Raw genomic sequence first — 26,154 nt, 5'->3', positions numbered from 1 at the left:
ACTCCTGCTCATTCACCCTGGGTCTGCGTAAAAAGACAACGCTTAAAGGAGAAGGGCACCATCCTTTCTGTATGATTTTAGACCGATTGCCAAATTACTACTTTTACTATGGCATTTTATACTTCTGGAAAGCGCTTTTCAACCAGACATCAGTTTTCTCTAAAACCCTTGGTGGAATTCAGTATGTTATATATATTTGTAGGTGCGTGTAGACATGCATGCATTGTGTGTTTTGTTTTTGGTTTTGTATAGTCAGTATTATTTTGCATTAGTTTCAGGTGTACAGCATCCTGGTTAGACAGTCACATACTTCACAGAGTGTCCCCCCGATATTTCCAGGACCCACCTGGCACCATACATAGTTATCACAATATTACTGACTGTACTCCCTCGCTGTACTTTACCTCCCTGTGGCTGTTTTGTAACTACCAAGTTGTACTTTTTAACCCCTTTACCTTTTGCATTATGTGTTTGGATGTGGGATTTGAAAAAGTTCCCCAAGCAATCCTGACACACTCCCACCTCTGTTCCCACTGAGAATCACTATCTTACAGCACAGAGTTGGCACAGGAGGGTTCTCAGGAACTTCCAGGACCTCATTAAAATACTACTGCACCTAAATCCATGGTCTCATGGATCCCAGAGGTATAAATATCCTGGGTAAGAAAGGCTGAGTTGCCTGGACTTGAGTTTGGCTGTTTTATACACAAACTATTCAATTTGTACACCTAATTCGTGTCCTGGTTCCAGCTCGTTCTCTCAATATTTGTCATCTTAGTTATAACAATCATTTCTATTTCAGTGTCAATGTGAATGTGGTAGGTAAAGGAAAAAAAAATAAAATTAGCTGCATACATGTACTAGAAATATCTTCTAAAATAAAAATTTCTTGGACAGTCTCCCCTGTAAACTCCACTTTCCAAATCTAAGTCAGTGCCTTGTACTTCCTCCCAGAACACAGAAAACAAATGCAAATCACTGCTGCCCCCTAGTGCTGAAGAGAAGTCACAGTACCGAGACAGAGCAAGATCCAAAAAGAGTTAAGACATGAATTGTGGTGGGTCTTGGATATGCTACTTAACTCACTCCAAATCTGAGCAAATCACTGGCTTTCCCTGAGAAGGAAAGACTCTCACAGAAAATGAGAGAGTCTCAACGCAATGGTTGAGGATTCTTCAGCCTACTGTGAATTCTTACAGTAAAAAAAACAAAATCCAATCAACATGTTGTACACCTTAAACTGACAGTGTTACACATCAATTACATATCAATAAAAGGGGGGGATAATTACAGAAATTGTTTCTACCACTGATATTATGTGTAGACACCTTACTGCCCGAAGTGTGTCCAAGCTGCAATGAAGTGAATAGTGACATTTCACATACCAACTATCATCTGCAAGCACACGTGCACACACACATGCACATGTGTGCACACAAGCACACACATACACACATGTGCATGCACGCACATATACACACAACCCGAGTGGCCCCAGGATGAAAACATACCCTGCAATGGATAACTGATAACTGAATGAACTAATACTAATCCTCATTTGGATGTAAAGAACCCTTCTGTAAATTATTTTAAGAAAATAGGGTTTTAGCTTTTAAAATAAGTTCTTTTTGTTTACCCATTTTTGACATATGAGGTCAATTATCTAAGACAGAGGAATCCTGGGGGACGGCTGTGGCAGAGAACAGTGATTTAGGTTCAACTGCTACTGCAGGTTGAGGTGAAAACAGCTAGCAATAGTTCCTCCATCCTCCACTCCCCTTTCCATCAACTAAAGCTCAATCTTAGCCTAGAATAAAAATGGCCAAAGCATATCTAAAAGTAGAAAAACTCCCAGAGTCAGACTTTCAGACCTCCCCTCATTTTTTGCCACTATATGTACTCATTTTCTAAAACTACAGAGTGTCGGCAAGGGCTGGACTCTATAAAATTCACTAAGGTGTCAACTGAAGAAAAAAAACGCTTCATGGACCTGACAACGAGGCCGGCAATGTGGAAACAGGACACCTCCAGCCCAAGTCCCGAGCAGCTCACCCGAACACGCTCAGCAGCCTTTCTGCCCACGAGAGGCCCTGAGACCCCTGGCCTCCAGGTGGGAACACAGTCAACCAAGTTCTCAGCCAAATATTTAATTATGGAATTAAAATCTACCAGAGCAGAGTTTAAATAATGAAGACAGTCACAAGTATTTTTGTGACTTCTTCATTAATATCATTCCTGCGAGGGAGGTGGGGAGCATTTGGCTATACCTTCTTGATAAAAAAAAAAAAAGGCATTCCCTCCCTAGCACATAATAAGCCTGCTTCACTGGGTGGGGGTCTCACACAAGTGAGGGCAGAACCACGAAGGTTGTATGAATCACAATCCTACCTCACCACACATGAGCAAGCATGCGCAGATTCTCACAACACCCTATCACCAAGCCCCTATCCCAGCTCCCACCTCTTAAATCCCCCTCCTTACTCCACCACCACCAAATGAGCACACAGAAGTGCATAGGTGTGTGTACACACATACACACACACACTTACTTCACACCCGCAGACTTTGCCTGAAGGGCACTACTCCAGAAATCATCCACGTTTTCTGGTTCGGAAAAGGCCTGAAGGCAGGCACTAAATGGTATCTTGGCGCGAACCAACTCAGGAAGGGGTCTTCTGTTCGCTTCTGCTTCCCTTCTCGTTAATTCGTAGGCGATCAGCTCATCTGAGTAAAAGAGCAAGCAAGTGAATGTCTTTGCAATCGCTCTTGTCTTCTTTTACAGATAGGCTTATCTGTATATACACATATAGAAATATTTGGGAGAGAGGAAGGGAGAGAGAAAGAGAAACATCATTTTTTTTTTGCTGTTGTTATTCCACTTATTCATGCATTCATTGGTTGATGCTTGTATGTGCCCTGACTGGGGATCAAACCCATAACCTTGGCATATCAGGACAACATTCTAACCAACTGAGCTAACCAGTCAGGGCCTCGCTCTTATTCTCTGGAAATGAAAAGCATCCCCTTTGGACAATCTTCCCTGAAGGTTTCTTCCTTGAAGGCTGGGGCAGAGTTGCGTACTTGCTGCCCTTCACAGAAAAGCCCATGCAAAGGCTGTTCTTGGGGTGTCTTTAGAGGAGCACTGACAGGCTGCATTGAGCCATTCATATTTTTTGCTGCTTCCCCTTTGGGACTGACAAAGGGGAACTGTGAGCCCTGGCCCAGGTGGGAGAGCTTCAGACCACGCATGTGATATAAGTGATGCACAACCTTGGTCTCTCATTTGTCCAGAGGTCAAGGCTGATTTACCCAATGCCACCTTCCAATCACAAATTCGTCACACAGAGAATTTCACAGTGAAAGAAACTCAAGGGCTCACCTCTCCCCAGGCCTTTCTCGATGAATACAGGTGACACAGGGTGTGGGCCAGGGAGCAAAGGGAACCGTAAAGACTGCACTTCTCCACAGCGCAGCCTGTGGGACCAACACCACAAAGACAACCTCCGGCTGAGATCCCGCACCACCTCAGATAACAAGGCCGCCAGCCCAGACAGCCTCCCAACACCACCCCTGCGCACAGGACTGAGCGTCCAGAGAGAGGAAGGGAGCGCACTGTGAACTTGCCAGGAGTCAGCAGATCTGCTCCTGGAAACCACCTGAGAATCAAAATTTTATGTAGATTCTGAAGGGGGCTTTCTGAGAATTCCTTTTGCATTCCAAAAAAGAAAAATCACTCCTGATTCAGTGTTTGGGCACGCTTATGTACTTAGGTGTTTTCTTAAACCCTTCTGACTATGCTTTTAAAATTCGTCTTCCCAGTCCACCATCGGTTGATAATGTACTTGTATCTAGGATTCTGGCATTCGGGGTTCCAGCAATCAACATCCAGAGGCTAACTGAATTATCATTCTCCTTCCTCGACAAAATAGTTACCACTCATAAATTTTAACAGTGTGTCAAGCAGGGTCACGGGACTGAGCGGAGCGTGTGAGTCAGTATCCCTGAGGTCCGCCAGAGAAGGGAAGTCTAGTTCTAAAAAGGAAACAAACCATACACCCTCGCCCTCCTTTCTACCCTTATAAAGGATAAGAATTTAAAAGCTGCAGGAGCTTATAGGAAATGCAAACCTTTTTATTTTGCAGTCACCATAATCACCACTTTCCAACTAGCACAATAAAGTTGGTTCCCCAAAAAAGAGGAAAAAGCGCACCCAGGAAGCTGCTGGAGTCTACGGAAATGACTCACTCATAGGACAGAAGCAACCTGGCAGGTATTTTGCCTTTTTCTGCTTTCAAAATGTTAATTCTAAGAAATAGAATTTTATCTATTCTGCCTGGAAAGAACCAGATTGGATAGACTGAAGGAACCTTCCCCTCGGACTCCAACCTGGATGCAGTGTCTCTGCCTTCTTCCTGCTTCCAAAGTCCAGAGGCCCCTCCAAAGGGGCTCGCGGCACCTGCAACACCGCATCATCTACAAGGGGCAACGGGAACACTCGGTTGCCAAAGCTGGATTACTTCACGAGACCTCTGCTCGAGTGTTTCATATTGAAAAGCGCAGTTCTGGTAATCTGTCTCAGACTCCATAGCACAACTTACGATGACGCTGTTAAAAACTTCCCACATGTCTAATTAGAAATATTTTCCCCCAAACTAAGCTGACTCCAAGCCAAACTCTCGGTCAAATTTACAGGCAGTGAAACCAGTTCCATCCATAATCCCTTCAAAAAGTCTGTGATGCGTTTGATTCTTTTCAAAAGAAAGTCCCATGGGGACCGAGGGGAAGATGGTATCGGGTTCGCCACCTGGGCTGGGTGCCCTGGCAGGGCAGTTCGGGGGCTGCAGGGTGGGGGCTGCCTGCAGGGAGCTCACACGTGAGGAAGCCCGCGGCCGACTCCCCAGGGCAGAAGCGTTACCCTTGTTGGTTGCCGCCTCCATGGCCACAGGTAACTGCATCAGGTAATCCACCCTCTCCGTGTAGCGCACTTTTCGGGTCTGACAGCACTGAATGCGTTCTTCCACCAAAAACCGAAAAACATCGCTTGGATTTTCTGAGCCAATGCGGTTCCTCTGAAAGGTAGATTACATCAGGTTAGTGGGGTTTTGAATAGTAAGCCATAAAAAATTAGCATAAAATCAAATGTGGCTGACGTAAAGACCTGGTTGTGTAGAAACAAACCCTTGGGGCATGCCATTTCACCAGAGAACTTGAACAGTGAAACACTGGGGTTTATCTCGAGGCCCCAAATGGGGACTGGCTTAATAAATTACGATTCCTCTTGTGAATTAATATCATGCAGCCATTAAAAATCACAGGAGAAGGACTGCCCTGGGTGGAGTGAGAAGAAAGGAGATGAGGAAGACACACTAAATGGAATGGAAAATAGTACAGGCCGGCCTGGGAAAATGAAGCCATGAATGTGATGACACAAATGCACTCGTGTAAATTATATACAAGTGAAAAGAAACCACACTAAATTAAACTATGTAACAACGTGGCAAAACGTTCACGGAAGGTGAAGTGGAAACATTACTTAGAATTAATAAATGCACCTGGAAAATGCCTGGGGGCAGACACCAGAATGTTAACACTGGTTGTTTGTAGGGCCTGGTATTATGGTTGATTTTGATATTTCTTCTTTGTACCTTTCTATATTTTCCACAAAGAACACATATGTAATCAGGAAAAAATAGTTGTTTTTAAGAGGGGGAAAAATCTTTCATCATAAATTCTTAGTGGCTTTTGAAAACCACAGCATTTATTGTGACTCAACCCTGCAGTGAGCAAAGTGTGGCCAACTCTAAATGGTGGCAGGAGGATTCCAAATACCACATAAGACCCTCGAGAAGCTTTGTCACAAAAAAAAAAAAAAAAACAAAGGAAAAGGAAAAAGGATGGTGAATGTAATATCCGGTAAACACTCCTGTAACACATACAGATAAACGGAGAGCACGGAGATCTACAAGTGCTTGGAAAACAGGACACAAGGAGCTGTCACATCAAGTGGGCTGAGCAGAGACACCGCAAAGAAGTTGATTCTGATGGAGCTCGGGCAGTGAGAGATTTAGGTAAGGGGGTGTGGGGGCGCCCTGGCCAAGCCAGAGCAGGCTGCACTTAGGAGCTGGGCACATGTCTCACAACCCTTTGAGCATTTTTGACTCACCTCTACTAGATTAACTAGGTGCAAGAAGAATTCCTGGGCATCTTGCTGTCTGTTAGAGGAGAATTCCGGGTGACTCTTGCTTACAAAGGCCTTAAACATGCGTGGAGAGATCCCATTCTGTTGAAGCTAAAATAGAAAAATAGAATCGACTTACAAATGTGGACTTCCCTACACGTTAACAGCATTAAGTGGCAAGAAGGGTGGGGATTACCACAAACCCTAATTTTCAGATGAGAAAACTGAAGCCCAGAGAAGCTAAATGAGAACACCAACGTGCACTGGGTGTTTAGCACACACCCGGGCCTGCACTCTGAACTTGATCTGAGAACAGGGCGTGACTCTTCCTGTTAAGTCAAAACTAAAGACATGATCAATATCACACTTTCTAAGACAGGCACTCGGGCCCTGCAGCCTCACAGGACTTGCTACCCGGTGGCCAAACCGCCCATTACAGCCCACCGCAGAGCAGGCCAGGAATGCCTTAGGCAGGAACAGGAGAGAACCCCTGGCAGAGATGGGAAACGGCACTGCATGCCCGATAACTTCTGCAGAGCGGCTCCAGGCTCCAAAGCACAGGGAGTGGCCAGGAGCGTGCCCTTCACAGGGAGAGGCAGGAAAAGGCTGGCTGCAGCTGCCAGGACGGCAGAGCGGGAAGTCCGGCAGGACAAGAACGTGCAAACTTCCCCAGAGGCTAAAGGATAGCACAGAAGGCAGCCAGGCTCCTCCAGAAGGGACGCTGCGTAACCTGATGGGAGGTCAGCTGGCCGAGGAGTCTCGGGGCAGGAGCCAGAGTGGGGGATAACAGGGCCAGCGGGACAGGGCACCAGGAAAGGTCCTCATGGGGGTCCCTCAGGGGACAAGCGGGGGTCCTCTCTAAAGAACTACCAACGTGCCCCAACTTGACTCTGGAGGGGCCTGAGGCAATGGCAGGAAGCACAAAGGTGGGGCAAGGAAAAAAATGCCAGAGGACGCTGACCTTGACCCTGCTGCACCGCTGGTTTCTGAGACTCCTGAGCTTGGTGGGGGGAGACGCTGTAGACTGACTTGGATGTGAATTGGACTTTCTAATGCTGGTAATGTGAAGGAAATCTAGGCAATGAGTGGCTAGAGTCCATATCACCTTGACGACAGAGGTGGTCTCATGACAACGCCGTTTCCTGCATCCCCTCCCAGTTCACCCCATCTAATAATGGGGCACCTAATACAAGAACCCTACGAAGAAGGTACAAGTGTTGCCCCCATTGTACAGCTAGGGAAACTGAGACTGTGGAGAAGCGCCAGATAGGTCTCTCCACTGAAAGTGGGCTTACAACCAGATTATCACACAGCTCGCAAAGCGCAGAACCAGAACGAACACCCAGTTCTGATGCAGGTCCTGGCTCTCTGTAGCAAAAATGGAGCGGTGGCCATAGCACACAGTAGGTCTTGGTGACACAAACCTCACCTGGCTAGTCAAGCTAAAGAAGAAATTCATGAGCTCTCTGCATATGTGTGGTTACTGTCTACCCACGTCTCAAACCACCACAAGCTCAGCTTCCAGGCCTTGTCCCTTCCTCTGACGTCCAGAGAACCTGCTCTGTGGGCCAGCAAGTGCCTCGACCTCCTCTCACTTTCAGCCTGCCCTGGCCCGTCTCCTCAGCCTGACTGCGGTCTGGTTGACGGAGGCCACATCTCACACTTCAAGATCTCCCAGGCATCCCAGTCAATGCCTAGAGATGGGACACCACAATAGGCATGCACCAAATCACACAGTCAGATGCAGCAGGTGATGGGAAAACTCCCATAGCCATCAGCCAAGGGGCTGCTCTACATATAAAACCTCTCCAACATGCACATACTAAACACTGTTTCTTTTTTTTTAATATTTTTTTAAGATTTTATTTATTTTTTTAGAGAGGGAGGGGAGGGAGAGAGAGAGAGAAAAACAGAAACATCAATGTGCGGTTGCTGGGGATTATGGCCTGCAACCCAGGAATGTACCCTGGCTGGGAATTGAACCTGGGACACTTTGGTTCCCAGCCCTAAACACTGTTTCTAATAAAGCGCAGGTGAATTTCCTGTCTCACTGATAATGTACCTGATCTAGTCATCCCGCATCTCCTTACCACCTACTTCCTGCAGAGCACTCCTGGGGACTGGGCCCTCGGAGAGCTGACAGACACACACGATCTGTAACAAACGGGAGAGAACACTGCAGGGGACCTACAGAGAATTCTGAGGACGTGGGACCTGGACAGGAGTGACCGGCTTATGCACACATGGCTTCGATGTGCTTCCAGTGATATGTGAAGATCAATTTACCATATTTTGCCATGTATAATGCACACTCTTTTGCCCAAACTGTTGAGGAAAAAATAAGGATGTGCATTATACATGGGTAGTGCCTGAAATACTTTGTATCTGTTCTTGTGTTTTGTAATTATGTGTTATATAAAATTTCTTGTACCATAATATGTCCAAAAATAAATGCTAAAATTCCTTTATAATACAAAAAAACAAGTATCTAAATATAAGTAAATAAATAATTGGATTAAAAAATCAAAACACAAGATTTTTTTTTCCTGAAAGTTTGGGCCAAAAACATTGATATGCATCATATACGGCAAAATACAGTAAACCCAGTAACTCTTCTTACTACCTGTATATGCAGCTTCTGAAAACTATGTGAAAGTTGTTTTTTCACTCCCAATGCTGATGCATCTCTCCACAGTATCAGCCAACACCAGCGTGCAAAAATAATCCTTATCTTTGTGCATACTGGCTGACATTCATTCACTCAACGGAAATTTACTGAGTGCTATAAAATGTCAGACACTATTCTAGGTACTTGAGTGAATATTTACCAGGTCCAGGCATAGTTCTGAGCACTTTGTATGTATATCTTGCTTATCTCCCACAACCTCATGAGGTGATTAATATTATTATTATTTACTCCACTTCACAGATGAGAAAACTGGCCCAGGATCAGAGCTAGAAAGGTCAGTCTTTCTGTCTCTATCTTTTGTCTATCTCTCTCTCTTTCTCGGGTCCTAATACTGCTTCTTGCACATAAGTGATGAGTTCTCATCTCTGATGACCCTGAGTCCATCTTACCAACACCGTATGCCCTGGATTCTGGGTAATCCCTCTTCAAACCTGCCGCTGGGCACCGCTGGGACCAACACCATAGGCCAGGCCAGCAAGCATTCCCCTCTATGGGCAGCGTGGAGGCTCCACTTGGAATAAATGCTTTTGCATTGCGTGTTCCTGTGTTGGCATTCACATGAGCACACACTCACTGACTTTTCCGGATGGTGTCCTTTCTCGCTTCTTACAGGCCATGCTTCCAGCTCGGTGTGGCCTGCCAGTCTGCACCGGAGCAGCTGCTTTGGAAAGTTCAACAGGTCACTAAATTCAGAAAGGCTGCCTGCTGCTCTGTGCCACCTTGTGGTCACACAACTGGGAGGAGACGTTTCAACAGAGACCCTGGGGGAAAGCCCATGGAACCCCACACACTCAGCATGAACTGTGCCCAGCCTCATTCATTCCCCTTCCATGCCTCTTCTCTTTCTGTGCCCATTTCCTTTCCTTCAACAGACCTTTCTTAATCCTTTGTTCAACGGTTCAGCTACAGCTTGAGAATTGCTGGTCCCTGAGAAGTTATTTGGAAAAGCTTCCTCACCAGGGAGATGGCACCTGTCCCTCTGCACTCCATGCTGCAGACCAGCTGCTGGCCCTCACAGTCGGGTTTAAGCTTTGCAGCTCACGGTCAGCCACTCTGCACCCAAGGCCTGATCGTTAGCCAGCCCTGTCCACCTGCACCCACGCCCCACCCAGTGCTACCTCTGATTTCAGAAGGGAGGTCTCACAAATTCCCATGCTCATCTATTACTGTGTTCACTTCATAGCTTATATGTCAGAGAGTAAATAAAAAAGTTGAGCCTGCATCTAATTAAGCTTCCAGATCTAACTTCCAGCTTATAAGAAAAACAAGCTAATCAACAGCCTGAGGAAGCAGTCGTTAGAGGAATCCTGGGCAAAGGATCCAGCTCCTAAAACAAATCAACACCATGCAAAAAAGAAAAAGAGGAGACTTGAAAAAGATGTGCTTGACTCTGCAGAGACAAATCGAGATGTGGACTGGGCATTAGATTCACTGAGGGACAGGTGCTCCTTTTGTTGTTGTGCTTCTAACACTTCAAATTGAAAGTATTCTAGTTATAGATGCATGCTGAGTGTTTACAGGTGAAAAGAACGATGCTTGGACTTTGGATGAAAATTCTTCGGGGAAAGGAGAGGAAGGAGTGGAAGGAGTTCAGTTTGGGGGCCAGAGAAAACCAGGCCGGCAGACTGGTGATGGCTGCAGTGACCTAGTGGCACACGGAGACACAGCACACTTTGCTCTCTACTTCTGTGTACATTTGCAAATTTAAATAACTTTTTTTTTAAAGGGGGGGGCCAGGCTCTGGATAAGGCAGTTTCTTACTTACAAGAAACCGAAAGCCCAAATAAGAACCAAAGAACTAAGTCAAAGAAACCAGGTTTCCTGGTTGGCAGTGGGTTGCTGACATCGCCCGAGCGTCCCCCTATGGACCTATCACTGCACAAGACGAGAGGGAGAGACCGGAAATGACCAAGAGTCAGACCCGCCTTCAGAAAGCTCACACCCCACGGTGAGCCAGCCTTCAGACACCTGAAGCAATGGCTCGTCCTGACAAGTGACTCTGTGAGACAGAGCCCCAGACAGCCTCCAAAACAGCAGCCGCCTCGGGAACCGGTGGTATTTATAGGACACTGTACTTACTTTCTCCACTGGCAACTGCAAAACAGATGAGCTAACATTAGGGAGAGGACTAGGGCGTTCAGAATCTTTCCCCCAGGCTTGCATGGGCTTTCTGTTGGCCGCTGAACCAAGAAGGCAGCCAGACACCGTCCATTCATGGTCCCCTGAGCCTAATGCTTTAATTAATAAACAAGCAGCACAACTGAGGTTTGTATCACATTAGAGCAACTCTTGTACAGATACGCACATTGTAAGGCTACAGGAATGGAAATAAATCCATCTTAGCAGGATATATACATTGTAACACCACAGGAATGGAAACAGACCCATCTCAGCCTGTTCCCAGTACACAAGTGTCTTGTCATCCACTGATTCAAACTTTTCATCGTAAACCCTGGACCGGCAGTTCCTAACCCAGATCCAAATCCCAAACTGCCTAAGCTAAAGGAACACAGGGCACTCCCCAAGCTATTTTTCATGTTTCAGAAGGTGAGTTAAAAATGTCACAACTGCCTAACCCAAGAAAATGGAGGTGGGTGAAAACCAAGGTCTTAGTTTGGGGCGAACATTACAGCACCTCCAAGTAGAACATTTTTATCAAAAACTGAGTCTACCAACTATGTATTAAGGATTATTTAGATAGGACATCAAATGAATTCCTACTTAAAAAACAGTTTGTTCAGAATACAGAACTTTTTCAAACATGTTATCTTCAGAAGGAAAGACAAATTATAGAGCACTCAGTATCAACATCTGTGGAAGCACTGTCTTAGAATGCATAAAAACCAGGAATATACTTTTTGAAGAAGAAACTGTATTCTTTTATAGTGAAGTTTTATCTACCACAAACACAAGTTAATTTTTTAAAAATCAATTCGAAAATGTATGTAGAAATGGCAGTGCCTCCCCCAAAATCCTTTTACAGATGAAAAAGTCTATCAGGTATGCATATGTAAAAACTAGATTTCACCTTGGTCTGCAGCAGACCATTTTAATACCAGGAATATATTCAGGAAATGATCCAAAATGTCAGACAGAGGTGAGAATCCCAGAGGTGAGAGGTTACTGGTCTACCTGGTCTTTCTCCAAATGCTAAGTACCCCCTTCTGTCATGCAGCCACACACAGAGGCACTGGAGACGGAAACAAGTGTTGGGACAACTTCGAGGGAAGCAGAATGGTGTCACAGTCAAATGCAGAGACCCAGGACCAGACTGGGTGGAAAGCCCAGCCCTCCCCGTCACTGGCTTCAGAACGTGAGGCAAGGTTTCTGAGCCTCACAGGAGAACACACAGGAGAGCCTGGCCTTTTGTCAGAATTGGGCAATGTCAGTATTCGCAGCAGTAGTGGTGCGTGCCTGCAAAAAGGCATGCCCACCACAAGGCTCTGACCCATCTCTGCTCTCTCCCCTCCACCACACGTTCCTCTTGTGATCCATCCTCTTGCCTGCTTCAGCACATCTTCTTTCCTCTCTTGGGGCATATCAGGCTCATCTACAAGTCACGAACATCAGAGGCCTGGGACAAGACCAAAGGGCCCCTGATACCTGAGAGAGGAAAGATTCTCACAATTTGGCTTCTCTGTAACCAATTGCCAGGGAAACTTCTGCTGCCCCAGAAAGTAAACCCCTCCACTGTGAAGGGAAGCAGAGATTTTACTACGTATTACTTGCCTATTTAAGGTTGAAACTAACACCTTCGGGACCACACAGAATGATCAATTCAAGCTCATTTTGAACGATCAAGGGACCCTATTGACTGTGGTGCCTCAGAGCCAAGAACGACTTTTACAAATCATCTAGATCAAGGGTTACACACCCAAATGCACAGCCTATCAGCCAGGCCATGAATCACCGAAGGACGGCAGCCAGCTGGGGGCGGTGTGAAGAGGACTGCTGCCCAGCTCCAGCCAATTGCTGCCAGGCCTGGAGCTGCCAGAGGTTCTGCATGTTCAAGAGAAACTGGAAATTCAGACATTTGTGCATGAGCCAAGCAGTACACACCTGCAGGACATAAATGGCCTAGATGCTGCCAGATGGCACCCCTTGAGCCAGACAGAGCAGGGGTCTCCACCTGCAACCCTCAGATCCCCAGAGAGCCAGAGCTCCTGCACAACAGCAGTGAAATCCAATGGCAGGGAGGGGGCAAGGGCCCCAACCACTGTTGGCAGACTGCGTTAATAAGGTAGCTTATTCATAGAACTACTTTTTCTCCTCGTGTAAAAGGACTCTGTGATATTAACAAAAATGAATTTTACTCCCAAGCATTGCTACATTGATGAATTTTCATTTCATGTTTTCTCAAATGAAGAGAGTCCGAAAGCCTAACAGCAGTCATGTATGTTCACAGACTTTATTTGTACTAGAGAGGGAACCCTCCCACTTGCAATACTCACGACCACCACCCAGAGACCATTTCTGCCATCTGACTGCTGAGACCCACAGCTCACGTGGCTTGCCAGGGTCCCACAGCCCCTTGCAGGCCAGCAGAGGGGGCCAGGCTCCCAAGTCCCAGCCAATCTCCTCCTCCCAGGGAGGGGGGACTCTGCCCCTGGGAGTGGTCCAAGAAGTACCTGCCCGGATAAAAACCCAGGATAGGTGTGATCAAAAACAAAATTTTGAACCAAGTTTTCTTCACCACTACCTCTTCAGAGTTTCACAAGGGCTCAGAGGTAGAAGAAGCATGGATAAGCTGAAGAAGCCCCAGCCCTACACTAAAACCACCTGCTCAACTACGTCCCAGGTGAGGGTCTTGGCTGGATGAGAAACTCATTACCTTGCAAGGCTGGATAACAATGCAACTAACCAGAGAACGTGTCTTCCTGCCCCCACAACACTTGGATGTCCTGGCCTGGCCACTCAGAATGTCCACACCCCTCTCTACCCTCCTCACGACCAACTTCCTTCTCCCTGCCCCCAAACACGGCCTCTGTACGTTCATAACCTCCCTTCTCCCACTTGCTCCATTTCTCCTACTAACTGGCTTCATTACAAAGAAGAGTTTATTCACTTTCGAGTCTTACTTGCAGTCCGCAGGCATTAGCTAAGGATGACTGATGTAAGACGAGAGCACAGAGGTCAAACACTCGAGAAACAGAAGTGGAAGAATTCGCCCACTAAGTCAAAACAGGGCACTCTGCAGGCAGAGCAGGTGTGGGGGAAGTGGGGCACGCATTCCGCCCGGGACATCTGCAGCGATGGGGGCCAGGCCGCCAGATATGGCCGCGTGAGCTGTGCAGTGCGGAATTCCAAGGGCACCGCTCGGACAGACCAGGTTGCGAGGAGCGCCCTCTGGAGGTGTGTAACAGAGCAGCCCAGAGAGGCGTCCGCAGCCCATCCTGCAGGTGTGTGGAAATGCAAGTCTGCCTATTGGATGAGGCACATCTTTCAATCACTCTATCGATTAATAATGACTAAATGGCCAACTGGGTTTTCTGACTTGAGTGCACTTACAAACCCCCTGGCAGCTTACCAAAAATGAGGACTGCCCAGCCCTCTCCAGAAATTCAGCACCCTCCACTCGGGGGTGGGGGGGCCACTTGGAAAGTGTGTGTTATTTTCTAACAACCAGCCTCTTGAGAAACCCTAGCAAACAAAGCTGAGGCTTAGGGGAAGAAAGGCACTGTGAGGGCCAAGACTGCATTACCAAGGGGAAATGTTTGTATTTTATGAAGTTTCCTCCTTCCATCTCAGCTCTACCTCACAGAGAATTTTGTTTCTGAAGACCCTTAATGCTGGCAATCACGTAAAATCCGCACAGCAACTGTCACCAGAAACCCCACCCTGGCCGACCCTTTGTGAGAACACGCAGACAGACGCCCTCCGCTCTGACGTGAAACAGCTGTCCTGGCGGCGCGTTAAATTTACAGCCGCCATCTGCCAAATCACAGGAAACCCACATTCTAGCTGGTGAAATCCCTCCGCCCTACATACCGAACGCCAGCCACCCAGACACATACCTTCTGTTCCTCTTTCATCACCTGTTCGATGAGTTCGGATTTCATGGGAGGTTTCGAATACTGGCCTGAGAGAAGGCCATGTCCTAGCTTAGTCCTGGGCAGGAAGGAGACACAAAAACAAAAAGGTCATTGTTGTTCCCCTTAGAAGTATTAAAATTATCTGTGAATTTCATTAAGTGTGGCTACTTTCAGGCGAGCTGCTTTGTCTCAATTACTCACAAACTATTTAGTTGATTCTACTTGATACTGATTCCATTTTCAAATTTTCCTCAGTACTTTACAGATCATTTTATTAATTTCTTTATTCTCATAAAAGTAACACATGAGCCCTGGGAGGGTAGTTCAGTGGTTAGAGCGCCAGCCCCCTTACCCCAGAGTTGCAGGTTCAATCCCCAGTCAGGGCACATGCAAGACTCAATCAATGAAACCATAAATAAATGGGCCAACAAATTGATTTCTCTCTCTCCTTCCCTGCCAACTTCCTCTCTCTCTAAAGTAAAAAAAAATTTTTAAGTAACATATGTTCATTTTAAAACACTTTTAAACATACATAAAATAAAGAGAACTAACTTTAATTCTGCAACCCAGAAAGAAGCACTAGGGATACTTTTACTGGAGACGTTTCTTAAAAACGAAATTGGGCACTTACATCTGTGTGTTGAAATCCTGTGTTGGATCTAAAGGAGAGTAGTCAAATATTCTTGGGAGATTCCCTACGTACCTAGAAAATGGGAAGTGATGGTCAAAACACAGAAACTGAGAGAACAGAACCAAAACAGGACATCGTCCTAGTTAAGACTTCCTTACCCTTCAGTGCATGTTAAATCACCCCCCAAAGGAACGTTTTTCCTGAGCTCCCACCTCCACAGCCATGTTCAGGGACCCCCTCCCTAAAATGCTGGTGTTTCTATCAGTGGATCTCACCCCTGCCTGTGAGTTAGAATCCCCTAAAGAGTTTCTTGAAAAAAATACAAAAGCCAGAGCCACTAACTTCCCCACCCGCTCCCATGTTCTGATTTCACTGCCTGAGACGGAGGCCCGGGGTTTGGACTCTTCCACAAGTTTCCCAGGTGATTCCAACATGCAGCCAGAGTCAAGGGCCAGTGGCTCAGGCCATAGCAACTGCCATCTCAAAAACAAATGATAAGGTTGGGAATTGTTCCAATCGCGTCCAAATGAATAATGAGGATAACAGCAGGGACAACTCTTGTTTCCCCAGGGTTTCCTATGTTACCTGGTTGAGTCTTCATTACAACCGCATGAGGAAGTGATTAGTATCATTGCTCCATTTGAGAGATACAAGTAATCGGGGTGCAAAGTCATTAAGTAGCTTGTAAAAGCCACCCAGGGAGGGAGTGATGAAGCCCCGAGTGGACCCAGGCAGCCTGCCTACAAATCTGTGCTCTGAACCATCCTGCGGCCCCTGCCCGTCCTCGGGCCCTTGGGCAGTCCACAGCCCTCCGCCCAGTCCATCCTGCAGCAGTGCTAACACTAACCACCCATCTCTGACCTCACCGTGCAATCATTCCTTTCACGTCCTAAATTCATTGCCTATTTCACACCCTCTGCTTTGTGTTGTCCACCTTTCCCTCTTCAGACTCTGACTCTGAGCCTGAAAGAATCCAGAAGCAGATCCCTTTCCCTGACCCTACACGCACCCTGCTCTGCACACGTCTCTGACCTCACTCCCACCCCTCTCCCCAGCCCACAAAGCCTCGGCCACCTGCCCTTCCTGCTGCCCCAAGGGCATGCCAAGCTCACTCCTGCTCCAGGGTCAGGCCATCTGCTGTCTCTTCCCTGGAACACCCCCTCCACAGATCCTTCTCCGGCCTGATTAAAAGTCACCTCCCACCCTTCCTAACTCCTTATCACCTGACTCTGGCTTCCTTGCTTCTTGGCATGCATCACTATTTGCAATTATATAATTTTCTTATGTTCTTGTTTATTATCTGTCTCGCTAGAAATTACATACTAGAATAATCTCCATGAAGGCAGAGACTCTACCTACATCATTGCCTCTCTAGCACTAGAACTGCATCTGACAAGTAAAAGACACTCAATAAATATATGCTTGAATGAATACATTCAAAACGTGTAACCACATAAACCATTTCCATAACTGACTACCCACAGCCCTACAGAAAAATCACTGCTGCAACAAAGCCTCAGCAGAGAACCATGACACCTACTAGTTAGCAACGACCTCTAACTGGATCCCTCAACTACTAGAAACCTCAACTAGTGACACTTGATATCTATCTACAGACTCAGAATTTGTGTCCCAAATTATGTACCTACACCAAAATGAACAGAGCACGCTTCTCGGGGACAGTCCACGGAAACAGCTTTTGGGTGTGTCCCTAGGGCCACAATTCCAACCAGAAATTTTTCAACAGACCAAGAGCCAACTGACAGATAAACCAAACTTTGGAACTGAACTATTCAGAGCCAGAGGCCACACTGACGAATTCCTAGTGATATACAATGATTAACTCAATACGACCTAATCTTTTCATACCTCGAAACTTGACAAGACAGAACAAATTGGCTGGGAAGATGAACGTTTGTGAAAAGGATTATGTTTTCAGGCAAGACTGGTGGAGAGGAATAAAGTTAAACAGTAAATTTTGATGTCAAAAAATCCACTTTGCTAGTAATTTATATTCCTTTTCTAATCAATGAGGAATATCATCCGTTATAACAAAATTAACTTAAAATACTGAAGGAACACTAGGTAATTTTTTAAACACACATAATATCTTCAGTTTGTAATCTAGTGGTTGTCAAAGAAAAAACCAGAGTTTTGTTATGTGAGAATCCATATTAGTTGTCATTCAATTTGCACACCAGCTTATTTAGATTGGATCCTCGTCAGAATTATTTTGAGATGTAAACGGGGTCCAAACGCCAGACGGGGTATCCAAGAGTCAGGCTGCCATTCTCAAATTACACTGTGATCGCGTGCACACAGGTCCTGTAATCCTCTGTGACTCACTCCCTCTACTTACAAACTTACAAACGGAGGCCCTGCTCCTGGGCCTGACTCCACTGAGTCAGTCTTGCTGGGGGAAAATGTGTGTGAAGAGAAAGTATTTCAGTCCAGTGATATTTGGTGGAAAAATAAAAAAAGAAAGAGAGAGTATGAATAATAAGTTGCTTGTGTTCTGATATCTACAGTAAATGTTCAGAACCCAGAATATAAAATATTAGATGATATAAAATTCTAAAACCCGTGAAACAAGACTGAGGTGAGAGATCTGAATCACAGGTATAAAGTACATTTCTTATTGAAGAAAAAATTCAGAAAGGTAATGGTCATCAAACTCTGGAGTGTGGAAAGAATTTTCAAAAACTACAGGTTGTGTTATAAGGGGACTAAATGGTACTGAAAAAATAAAGATTAAATTTTTAAAAAATAAAAAAAAAACTATGGGTTGTAAATCACTAAAAGTGCTGTCGGGCTTTGTAACAAAAGAACACAAGTTTCTCCTCTCTAGTTTAGCAAAAATAATAATTATATAACACCTACTATAAGGACATTCCTTCAATGTTTTAAAAAATTCTTGGAACATGAGACATTTAAGATGATGCTACACTGTTGCCCAATGAAATGGTAATACAAATATGAGATTTGAGTAATATTTCAGTATCTCAAATATTTGCACAATGCAGACCTTCGAAAAAGTTTTCCCATCTCAGTTTCAGATCTGCCCCTCCTTCTGTCCAGCACCCTGTCCCCACTGCCCCTACACATCCATTCAAGTCTATGCCCCTTGGTGTGTCCTTTCTTCAAAGAGATCCTCCTGACCACCTCCTTGCCTTCTCCTTCATGGAACTTATCGTGTCTGTAACCCTGCAGCTGTTCTTAGGGCTATTTATTTAATGTCTGTTTCCCCAAGTGGGGTCAGGAACCGTGTCTCCTTGTTTATCACTGAACTCCCCACACCCGGCACACTGCTGAGCAGAGCAGAACTCACTCTTTACTGACTGGATGAAAAAAAATGAAAACCAGGCATGCAAAACTGGCCATAAATTTCTAAAGCCAAAAAACGGTAAGAGGTAAGTCTTCAAATACCAAGAAAGGAAAGAAAAGGATATCTGCTGTACTTTTGCATTAACCACTACTGAAGTCACCAGCACTCCCACTCCGCTGGATAAAAAACTGCCCTGTGTGATGGCGAGTGTGCCGCCCGCCCATCTGTCTCAGCACACGTGTGTTCGCTCCCGTTCGGGAACCTAGGGGGAAACCCGCCCACTCTGCAGAACACCGGAGACTGTGTTCCAAACCTGGGCAGTGGCTGCCCAGGACAGCCCCGCGCAGGCCCCTTCTCACGGCCCCTGTCCCCAGCACGGCTAAGTTAGAACGTGGCCACGGACAGCGGCTCTGCCCCTCCAAGTGGAAGGAGGACAGCAGCCTGCACCTGCACCTGCACCTGCACCTGCACCGGGAGGAAGTGCCCTGCGTCAGTACCTCCCACATTATCTTCAGTGAAGGACCGGCTTTATTATTATTTCAGCTCACGTAGATGGCACATTTAAAAAATACGATAAAAACAAATTGTTAGAAAAATAAAATGCTATTTATAAAACATGGCCGTGTCTAATTGCTATAAAAATGGCTACATGCTCACTCTCAGTTTCATTCTTGTCTCACTGCAGAGCCACACCCAGCAGTGTGAGGACAAGCACCAGTCTGTGAATCACATTTTGAGTGGCCAAAAAAAAAACCCAAAAAGCCTAAATCCTCCAAACGGATCACTGAATCTCTCCTAGCACATCTGTAGGAAGGGACTAGGCAGGCTTACTGTGAGGATTAATGATTAACATTTTCTTGGCACAGAGGGTGATGGTCTAATAATGAAAGCCTAATTATTAGTACAACAAATCCCTGTAGGAGGTTTTCCAGTTCACACAGTTCTCCCTATCTCACCTGATTCCCTGAACACTTGACAAGGGTCCTCACCCTGCATCAGGGTAGGAAGCCCACCACCACGGGTGAGGTGGTGAAACACCCTACAGCCCGTGAAGGTGGGCTTCCCCAGCACACACTACGGGACGTGGGTGGCACTGTGCGCCCTGTCAGCAGGGGACACTCACGCTCTCTGGAATTCCGGGATGCTGAAGATGGCCTGCATGACGGAGCTGAGGTAGCAGCTGTTGCCCAGGTTCTTGAGGCCCGTGTACCCAGGGCCGTACATGGGCTTCAGCTTCGTCCCTGTCTCCTGGATCACTTCCCACTCACTGACCCGCGGCTTGAAGTCATTGTCCCGGAGCCCGTTCTCTGTCTGGGGCAAAGTCGTCGAAGGAAAACAACTTTAGCTGTGATCATCGTTTGCAGCACTTTCGGTGAGATCATCACTTAACTGTTAGAATTATTTCTAACAGCAACAGATGTTTCTGCCCTTTTTTCCACAATCAAACAGAAAAATGAACAACCTAATTAAAGGAGACTGAAGTGGTGGATGGTTGCAGAATGTAAATGTACTTATGCCATAGAACTGTATACTCTACGCTTAGAAATGGTTAAAGTGGTAGAATTTATGTTATGTATTTCCACAATTTAAAAAAGCCACATTTAAAAGAAAGACTGAAAAGAAAGGAGATAGGAGGAGGAAAAAAGAAAAATAAGAATCGAAAGAAAGAAGCAAGTGGAAGGATTTCAAGAGAGGATAAAACACAACACGGCAAACAAAAAGGCAAGCTGGAGAAGTAGGACGATAGAACTGTGGGGCGTGGGAGGGCCTCAAAACAGGAGGAAGGCTGACGGAGGAGCAGAGAAAAAAAATGAACAAGTGACATGAGTGAGAAAGAGGAGACAGGAGAACGTGAGGAGAGGGGGGTGGCCCGGGCTGGGCGAGCCCAAAACACGCACACTGAAGTAGCTCCTTGCGGGGACAGATGCCACAGAACCATGAGAGCATCTCGAAAACACAACAGTAAATGAAGCAAAGCTCTTCCATCAATAATAATGTGTTGGCTTATTCTTTCTACCCCCTGGGAGCTCTGCTTCCCTTCCTGAAATTAATTAAAGTGATGTTGGTCGCAGGTCATTCTAAAGGTCATCTCCCGTACCTTCTCCCTTTAGTGAACAAAGGGTGACTCATGCACCTCTCCATCAATGGAGATTTTGCAAGTAAACTCCAACTAAACAAACCTCAACAAGGTGCCATTTTTATTATACCATAAAAAGGTCCAAGCTGGTAACCCAAGGAAAATGCCAATTAATTACATTCAACAAGTAAATGCAACCATTAAAACCTAAAACCTCAGAAATGAAGATTCATATTGGAGAAGTTACATATTAAAAAAGACAGCTCCGTCCCCACGAGGTGGAAACAGAAGAAAGTGCAGGCATTCTCACCCCGTGCATGTGAAGCATGTCAATTCCAAAATGCGCCAGGTGCTTGGCCAAATGGGGGTCCAAAACAGGTTCCTCTTCTTGAAAAGAATAAACGTCTAGAGGGTGAGGAGAAATCAGCTGTAATCAAATCATTCAATATTCAGCACTTATTCACTGAGCTCCTACTGTGCACCCAGCTTGGGATATGTCAATGAGCAAAACAAAAACTTCTCGTGAGTCACATTCAACTGGGGAAAGACAGAGGATGAACAACAAGCATAATAAATAGGGGTTTTTGGGTAAATGTATCTATATATCAATTCTTGTGACATTTCAGGAAGTATATTTTTTAAAAAAGATTTTCTGAAACTAGAAAAGAGCCATGTCTAAAGTTAAAATAATTTAAAATCAGACAAACAAAAATGCCTGACATTTGAGTTTTCTAGCCCTAACCACAGTGGCACAACTATACATTCAGGAGGAGAGGCTGAGAGAGGAGGGGGTGACCCCGTGTGCCCACCGCAGGAGGACCTATGGGGTGTACACAGGCCCTCGGTGGCAGCTGAATGACTGGACTGGGGTGTTGGGTCCAGGACAGGACACACTTCTGCTCATGGAACCCTCTACAGTCTCAGACCTAACAGCTTGCCGCCTCCCACCTCCCGCCTGCCCCCTTCCCTTCTTTCCCACTTTGGTGCCCACACCTCACAAAGCTGGGGAGGCATGTGTGAGGACTGTGCGGTGCTCCCCAAACGTGCCCACCTCAGGGCACACACTGAAGATGCGGATGCGTCTGACACAGCAGGGTGACTCAAGGGGCTCCGGCTGCTGTGGGCCCTGCCCCCTCGTCCCCCTGCCCCAGGGCCTGAGGGATGGTGCACTAATGTTAGGCTGCTCTGTGCTGAGGTGGGGCTTCTCTCCTCGGGATCCTAATATTCGACCTGGCAAGAGAATGCTTCAGAGGAAAACTGGCTTCTCAAAGTTTACAGGCTCCACCTGGACCTACTACTGACTGAGAATCCGCATTTTAATAAGATCCCCAAATGCTAAGGGAACCACTGCCTTATCTGTCCTCACCCAGCAATGCGACGTGGGAGAGGGGACAGTGTCAGGCCCATTTTGCAGACGAGGAAAAGAGACTCAGAGAGTTTACATCATTTGCCTGAAACCCTGCAGGTGGCCCAGAACCCAGGTATTCTGACTCCTGGACCAGTCCTTTCTCCCTCACACCAGACCATGTCCTTAAATCTCCTGGGAAACCAACAGACTTGATAAAGCACTGTCCTAGGCCTTTAACAAGCATGCAGGGTCAAAACCACAATTTCTTCAATCCTACATTTAAAAAACAAAATTTATTACAAAGGAAACAGACATAAAAGATATCATTCTTTAGGACAGTAAAGACAGACTATCCAGTTTCCTCCTCTTTGGAACATCACCAGGAGGGGGAAAAAAGTTATATACAGAAACTATGGTGACCCTTTGACCCAAACCTAGATTCATGGAGATTCATCGTAACCAAAGGAAGATAGTCTTTCTGTTATTAATAGATTAAACATTGCACAGCTTTTTCTTCTATCCCTGTTTCCCTAGAGGCCCATTTTAATTTGTGGGTAGTAGCCTTCATTTATATTCTTTTTTAAAATATAATTCAGTGTTTCAAAAGCAAAAAAAAAAAAAAAAGGCAAAATCCCCAACCCAATAAAGAAAAAATTTCCAAGAAGTTTAAATACTAAAAACCCCAACAAAATATTTGAACTAATGACTTGAAACAAATTCATCGACAGTACTTCTCATCTATGACAAGCAACAGAAAAATACCACTCAAATACTGGCTGGGAGTTAAAAATGACATTCCCTGGGCATTTTAACATTGGTTATTATTAATTAGTGAGGTCATCTTTAAGTCTTTAGACTTTAAGCCTCTAATTATCAGAGCTCCATTTGAAAATAATAAAATTGCCAGAACTGCACTATTATTGTGGGCCTAGAATTCTGAAATAAGTAAAAATCACATAGCAATCTGTGGATCTTAAGCCACTGGACTCACGCCACATGGAGAAATTACTGTTTCCTATCTCCAGTCATTAACTGCTGTGGAGATAGAGCATGATTCCGTCAGACACTATAGTTACGCCTTACTCCAATGACAAAAGCAGTGCAGTGAGTAACAAACAAGTTACCTAAAAACGAATGATGATCTTTTCTTGAAGAATTTATAAATGACATGTAGTCACAGAAAAAAAAAAACCCTCTGAAGTGAACTGGGAAGCTGAAAGTCCTGGCTTCTACATTTTTCATTGGGAAATTCACTTTATCTGTAACTTCAGCTTAGCAAAGTCAAGTCTTAGCTCAGAAACTGCTGGAACAAATAAGTATTGCCTGACAAGTATGACTCTCGCCCACCCCTGACCTGACTTAAACGCTGGGAGCCGAGAGGCACAGCTGGGAAGTTAGAGAGGGATCCTCCCAGGGACAGCCCAAGCAACACTTCACAAGTAACTACCTTCACTTTACAAGGACACCAACCACTGTTTTCTTTCCAGTTAAATGACAAACTAAACCAGGAAGAGCATAAAGAGATCCACACAAGCAAAAAGATTTTAAGAAGTTTTGGAGCCTGAATAACCCACTGAGGTGACAGTGAGAAAGCAGTACATGCAGTAAGTTCCAAGATCACCTAAGGAAAAAGAGAGCAGAAATGGAAACTGAGACCAAGACTAGGAATCTATGAGGAATTATATCAAAATGGTAATAATTTGTTATCTCTAAATGAGATTTTTTTGTGGTTGTTGGTTTTGCCTTTTTAATATTTTTTAAAATTTATTATAATATCTTGATTGAAAAGAATTTCTTATCAGTGGTTCCCAGAGATTAAAATGATTCTGTGGGTGGCATGGCACTGAGTGTACAGTGGCCATCCCTGCTCATCCACACGGGTTGACGTACTCACTCACTCGTCCACTGTTCTCGGTAAGGATTCACTGAACACCAGATACATACGGATGTATCTGGGGACATGTTAAGTCAGTCCAGTAGGGCCCCTGACCTCATGAGTTAAACTTTTACTGTTTCAAATAATCTTAGAAGAAATGCTGGTTTGGTGTCCAGGGCCTCACAGACATCGTCTCGGGTGTGGGTTAGCCTGTGACTTTGGGATCTCTTCCTAAGCCCCAGAAAAGGGCAGACATCCAAATCTTGCCCTCAGATCCCCACACTGGAAGCAGAAGGGGGAGAGGTAAAGACGTACCTCAACACGCTCTTGTGTTTAGAAGGAGAAAACCTGGGAAGCTGGCTTCACTGCCCTTTTCTCACAGGTCAAGCGGAGAGAAAAACAGAACTCTTGGTCAAACACACAATTCTGAGAGGAAAGGTCCCCTTCAGAGTGAGTGCTGACCCATCCACCCACACTGCATGTCTCCACCCTGAGCTTCTACTGGTGTTGTCTATAGACCCTCTGCCATGGACCAGAAGAGAAACCAGAGAAGGCTTCAGTATGACTAGAGAAATACATACAAATGAACGAGGTCAGAGGTAGGCATCATCACCTCAGACAGTATCACTTCCATGCCAGACAAAACCTAGACTATAGTCAGGAAAGGAAAACAAGAAAAAAGACATCAACAAAATAGGGGGAGAAAAAGACAGACAGAAAAAGGTGAATCAGAGGAGCAAATTTTATTGATGTGTCTTCCTTCATCTATTTACTCCACAAATACAGACTGAGCACCTACCAGGTATGAGAGGCGATGGTAGACACTAGAGATACATGGTGTGGAGCAAACACGGCGCTCAGTCGCTGCTGCCTGGGTGCCGTCATTAAACACAGTTACAGGACCTTGTGGGAAAATGCTATGATGGAGAAGCACAAGGTGCCAGAGAGGCACACAGGAGGGGCACAAGCCAGGTCAAAACTAAAATGAAGTCATCAACACTGTGATTCCAAACCCGCAGGCTCTGAGTAACTCAAGGGAGCACATGCCCAGGCTGAGAGCGAAGATGACTGAAGAAGAAAGACCACCTTGAGTGAGAATCTATGGAGCTGGTGCACAGGCCAGCGGGCGAGGGGACCTCACCGCTGCCCTGGGCGTCTCAGGAAGACTCTTCTCCAGTCACGCAAGGCACTGAGGCATGTTCTTAGGTAAACCAGTGTCCGTGCTGGAAGAAGAAAACACCCTCTCCTTCCCCCATGCCTTCTTGCTCCCTTCCCACCAAGAACCTCATCCTTGCTTTTGCCAAACCAACGTCTCCTCCCACAGAGGAAAGCTTTTGTTTGTTTGCACGGTGATCTGTTTCCGGACTTGTTTGTTGTTGTACCCATGGGGACCCAGAGTGGAACTTGATATGGGGCTCATTTTTGTTACCCACGCCACCACAATGGCTCGCCTGGGGGATCAGGGCTTCTTGGAAGAACTAATTCTAAGTTGAGACCTCAAGATGAGTAGGAGTTTCTCACTGAACAGGTATGTCCTTATAGGGGAGAAGGAGACCAGGATAATCGGATCACTACCATTAAATATTTGAGTCCACAACCCGCTTGGATTCCATGTTTACTAAACGATATTCTAAATATAATTCAGCTTCCCACAGGGAAGGAATGTCCTGGTCTAGCCAGCAGTTGTGGTTCGCGTTATAAACTAAAAAATAAACACCCTGAATTTGAGACTTTGTCTCTTGTGAGTTTAATCAGCCTCCATTAGCCTAGTAAGTACAGATGATGCGACCCTCAGCTGTGGTACCTTCCCCAGGAGGTGGACGCCCCACCCCCAAAGGGCACCCTGCCCTTCTGGGCCTCAGCACACACAAGGTTCATCATAGGATATTTCAGGAAACTTTATGCATGTTTTCATGAATTTATTTGGCTTTTAAATGAATAATAAGTATACTTAGCAATCAATTAAATACAGATTCAAAAGAAACTAAAATAGAATTG

At 45.6% G+C, this 26,154-nt stretch overlaps 1 protein-coding gene across 2 annotated transcripts in view; it reads right to left on the bottom strand.

The window, feature by feature from the left end:
- USP13 (ubiquitin specific peptidase 13) overlaps positions 1-26,154 on the bottom strand; it is a 101,178-nt gene that overhangs the window by 29,937 nt on the left and 45,087 nt on the right. Inside the window, exons 7-14 of one of the 2 annotated variants that reach the window (XM_045851119.1) lie at positions 21,243-21,337; positions 19,979-20,166; positions 15,531-15,602; positions 14,882-14,975; positions 9,442-9,525; positions 6,164-6,289; positions 4,916-5,069; positions 2,550-2,724 (exon numbers count right to left, since the gene is read on the bottom strand). In XM_045851119.1, coding sequence (XP_045707075.1) covers positions 2,550-2,724; positions 4,916-5,069; positions 6,164-6,289; positions 9,442-9,525; positions 14,882-14,975; positions 15,531-15,602; positions 19,979-20,166; positions 21,243-21,337 — 988 coding nt within the window. The remainder of the gene's footprint in view (positions 1-2,549; positions 2,725-4,915; positions 5,070-6,163; positions 6,290-9,441; positions 9,526-14,881; positions 14,976-15,530; positions 15,603-19,978; positions 20,167-21,242; positions 21,338-26,154) is intronic. The other variant, XM_045851120.1, reaches the window with a different exon arrangement.

This window comes from Phyllostomus hastatus, unplaced genomic scaffold (genome assembly GCF_019186645.2).
Source record: "Phyllostomus hastatus isolate PE091 unplaced genomic scaffold, TTU_PhHast_1.1 phas_contig_86, whole genome shotgun sequence".
In the NCBI taxonomy this organism is placed as follows: domain Eukaryota; kingdom Metazoa; phylum Chordata; class Mammalia; order Chiroptera; family Phyllostomidae; genus Phyllostomus; species Phyllostomus hastatus.
Note: the sequence above shows the minus strand (reverse complement) of the source record. Positions and strands in the feature narration are given on the sequence as shown.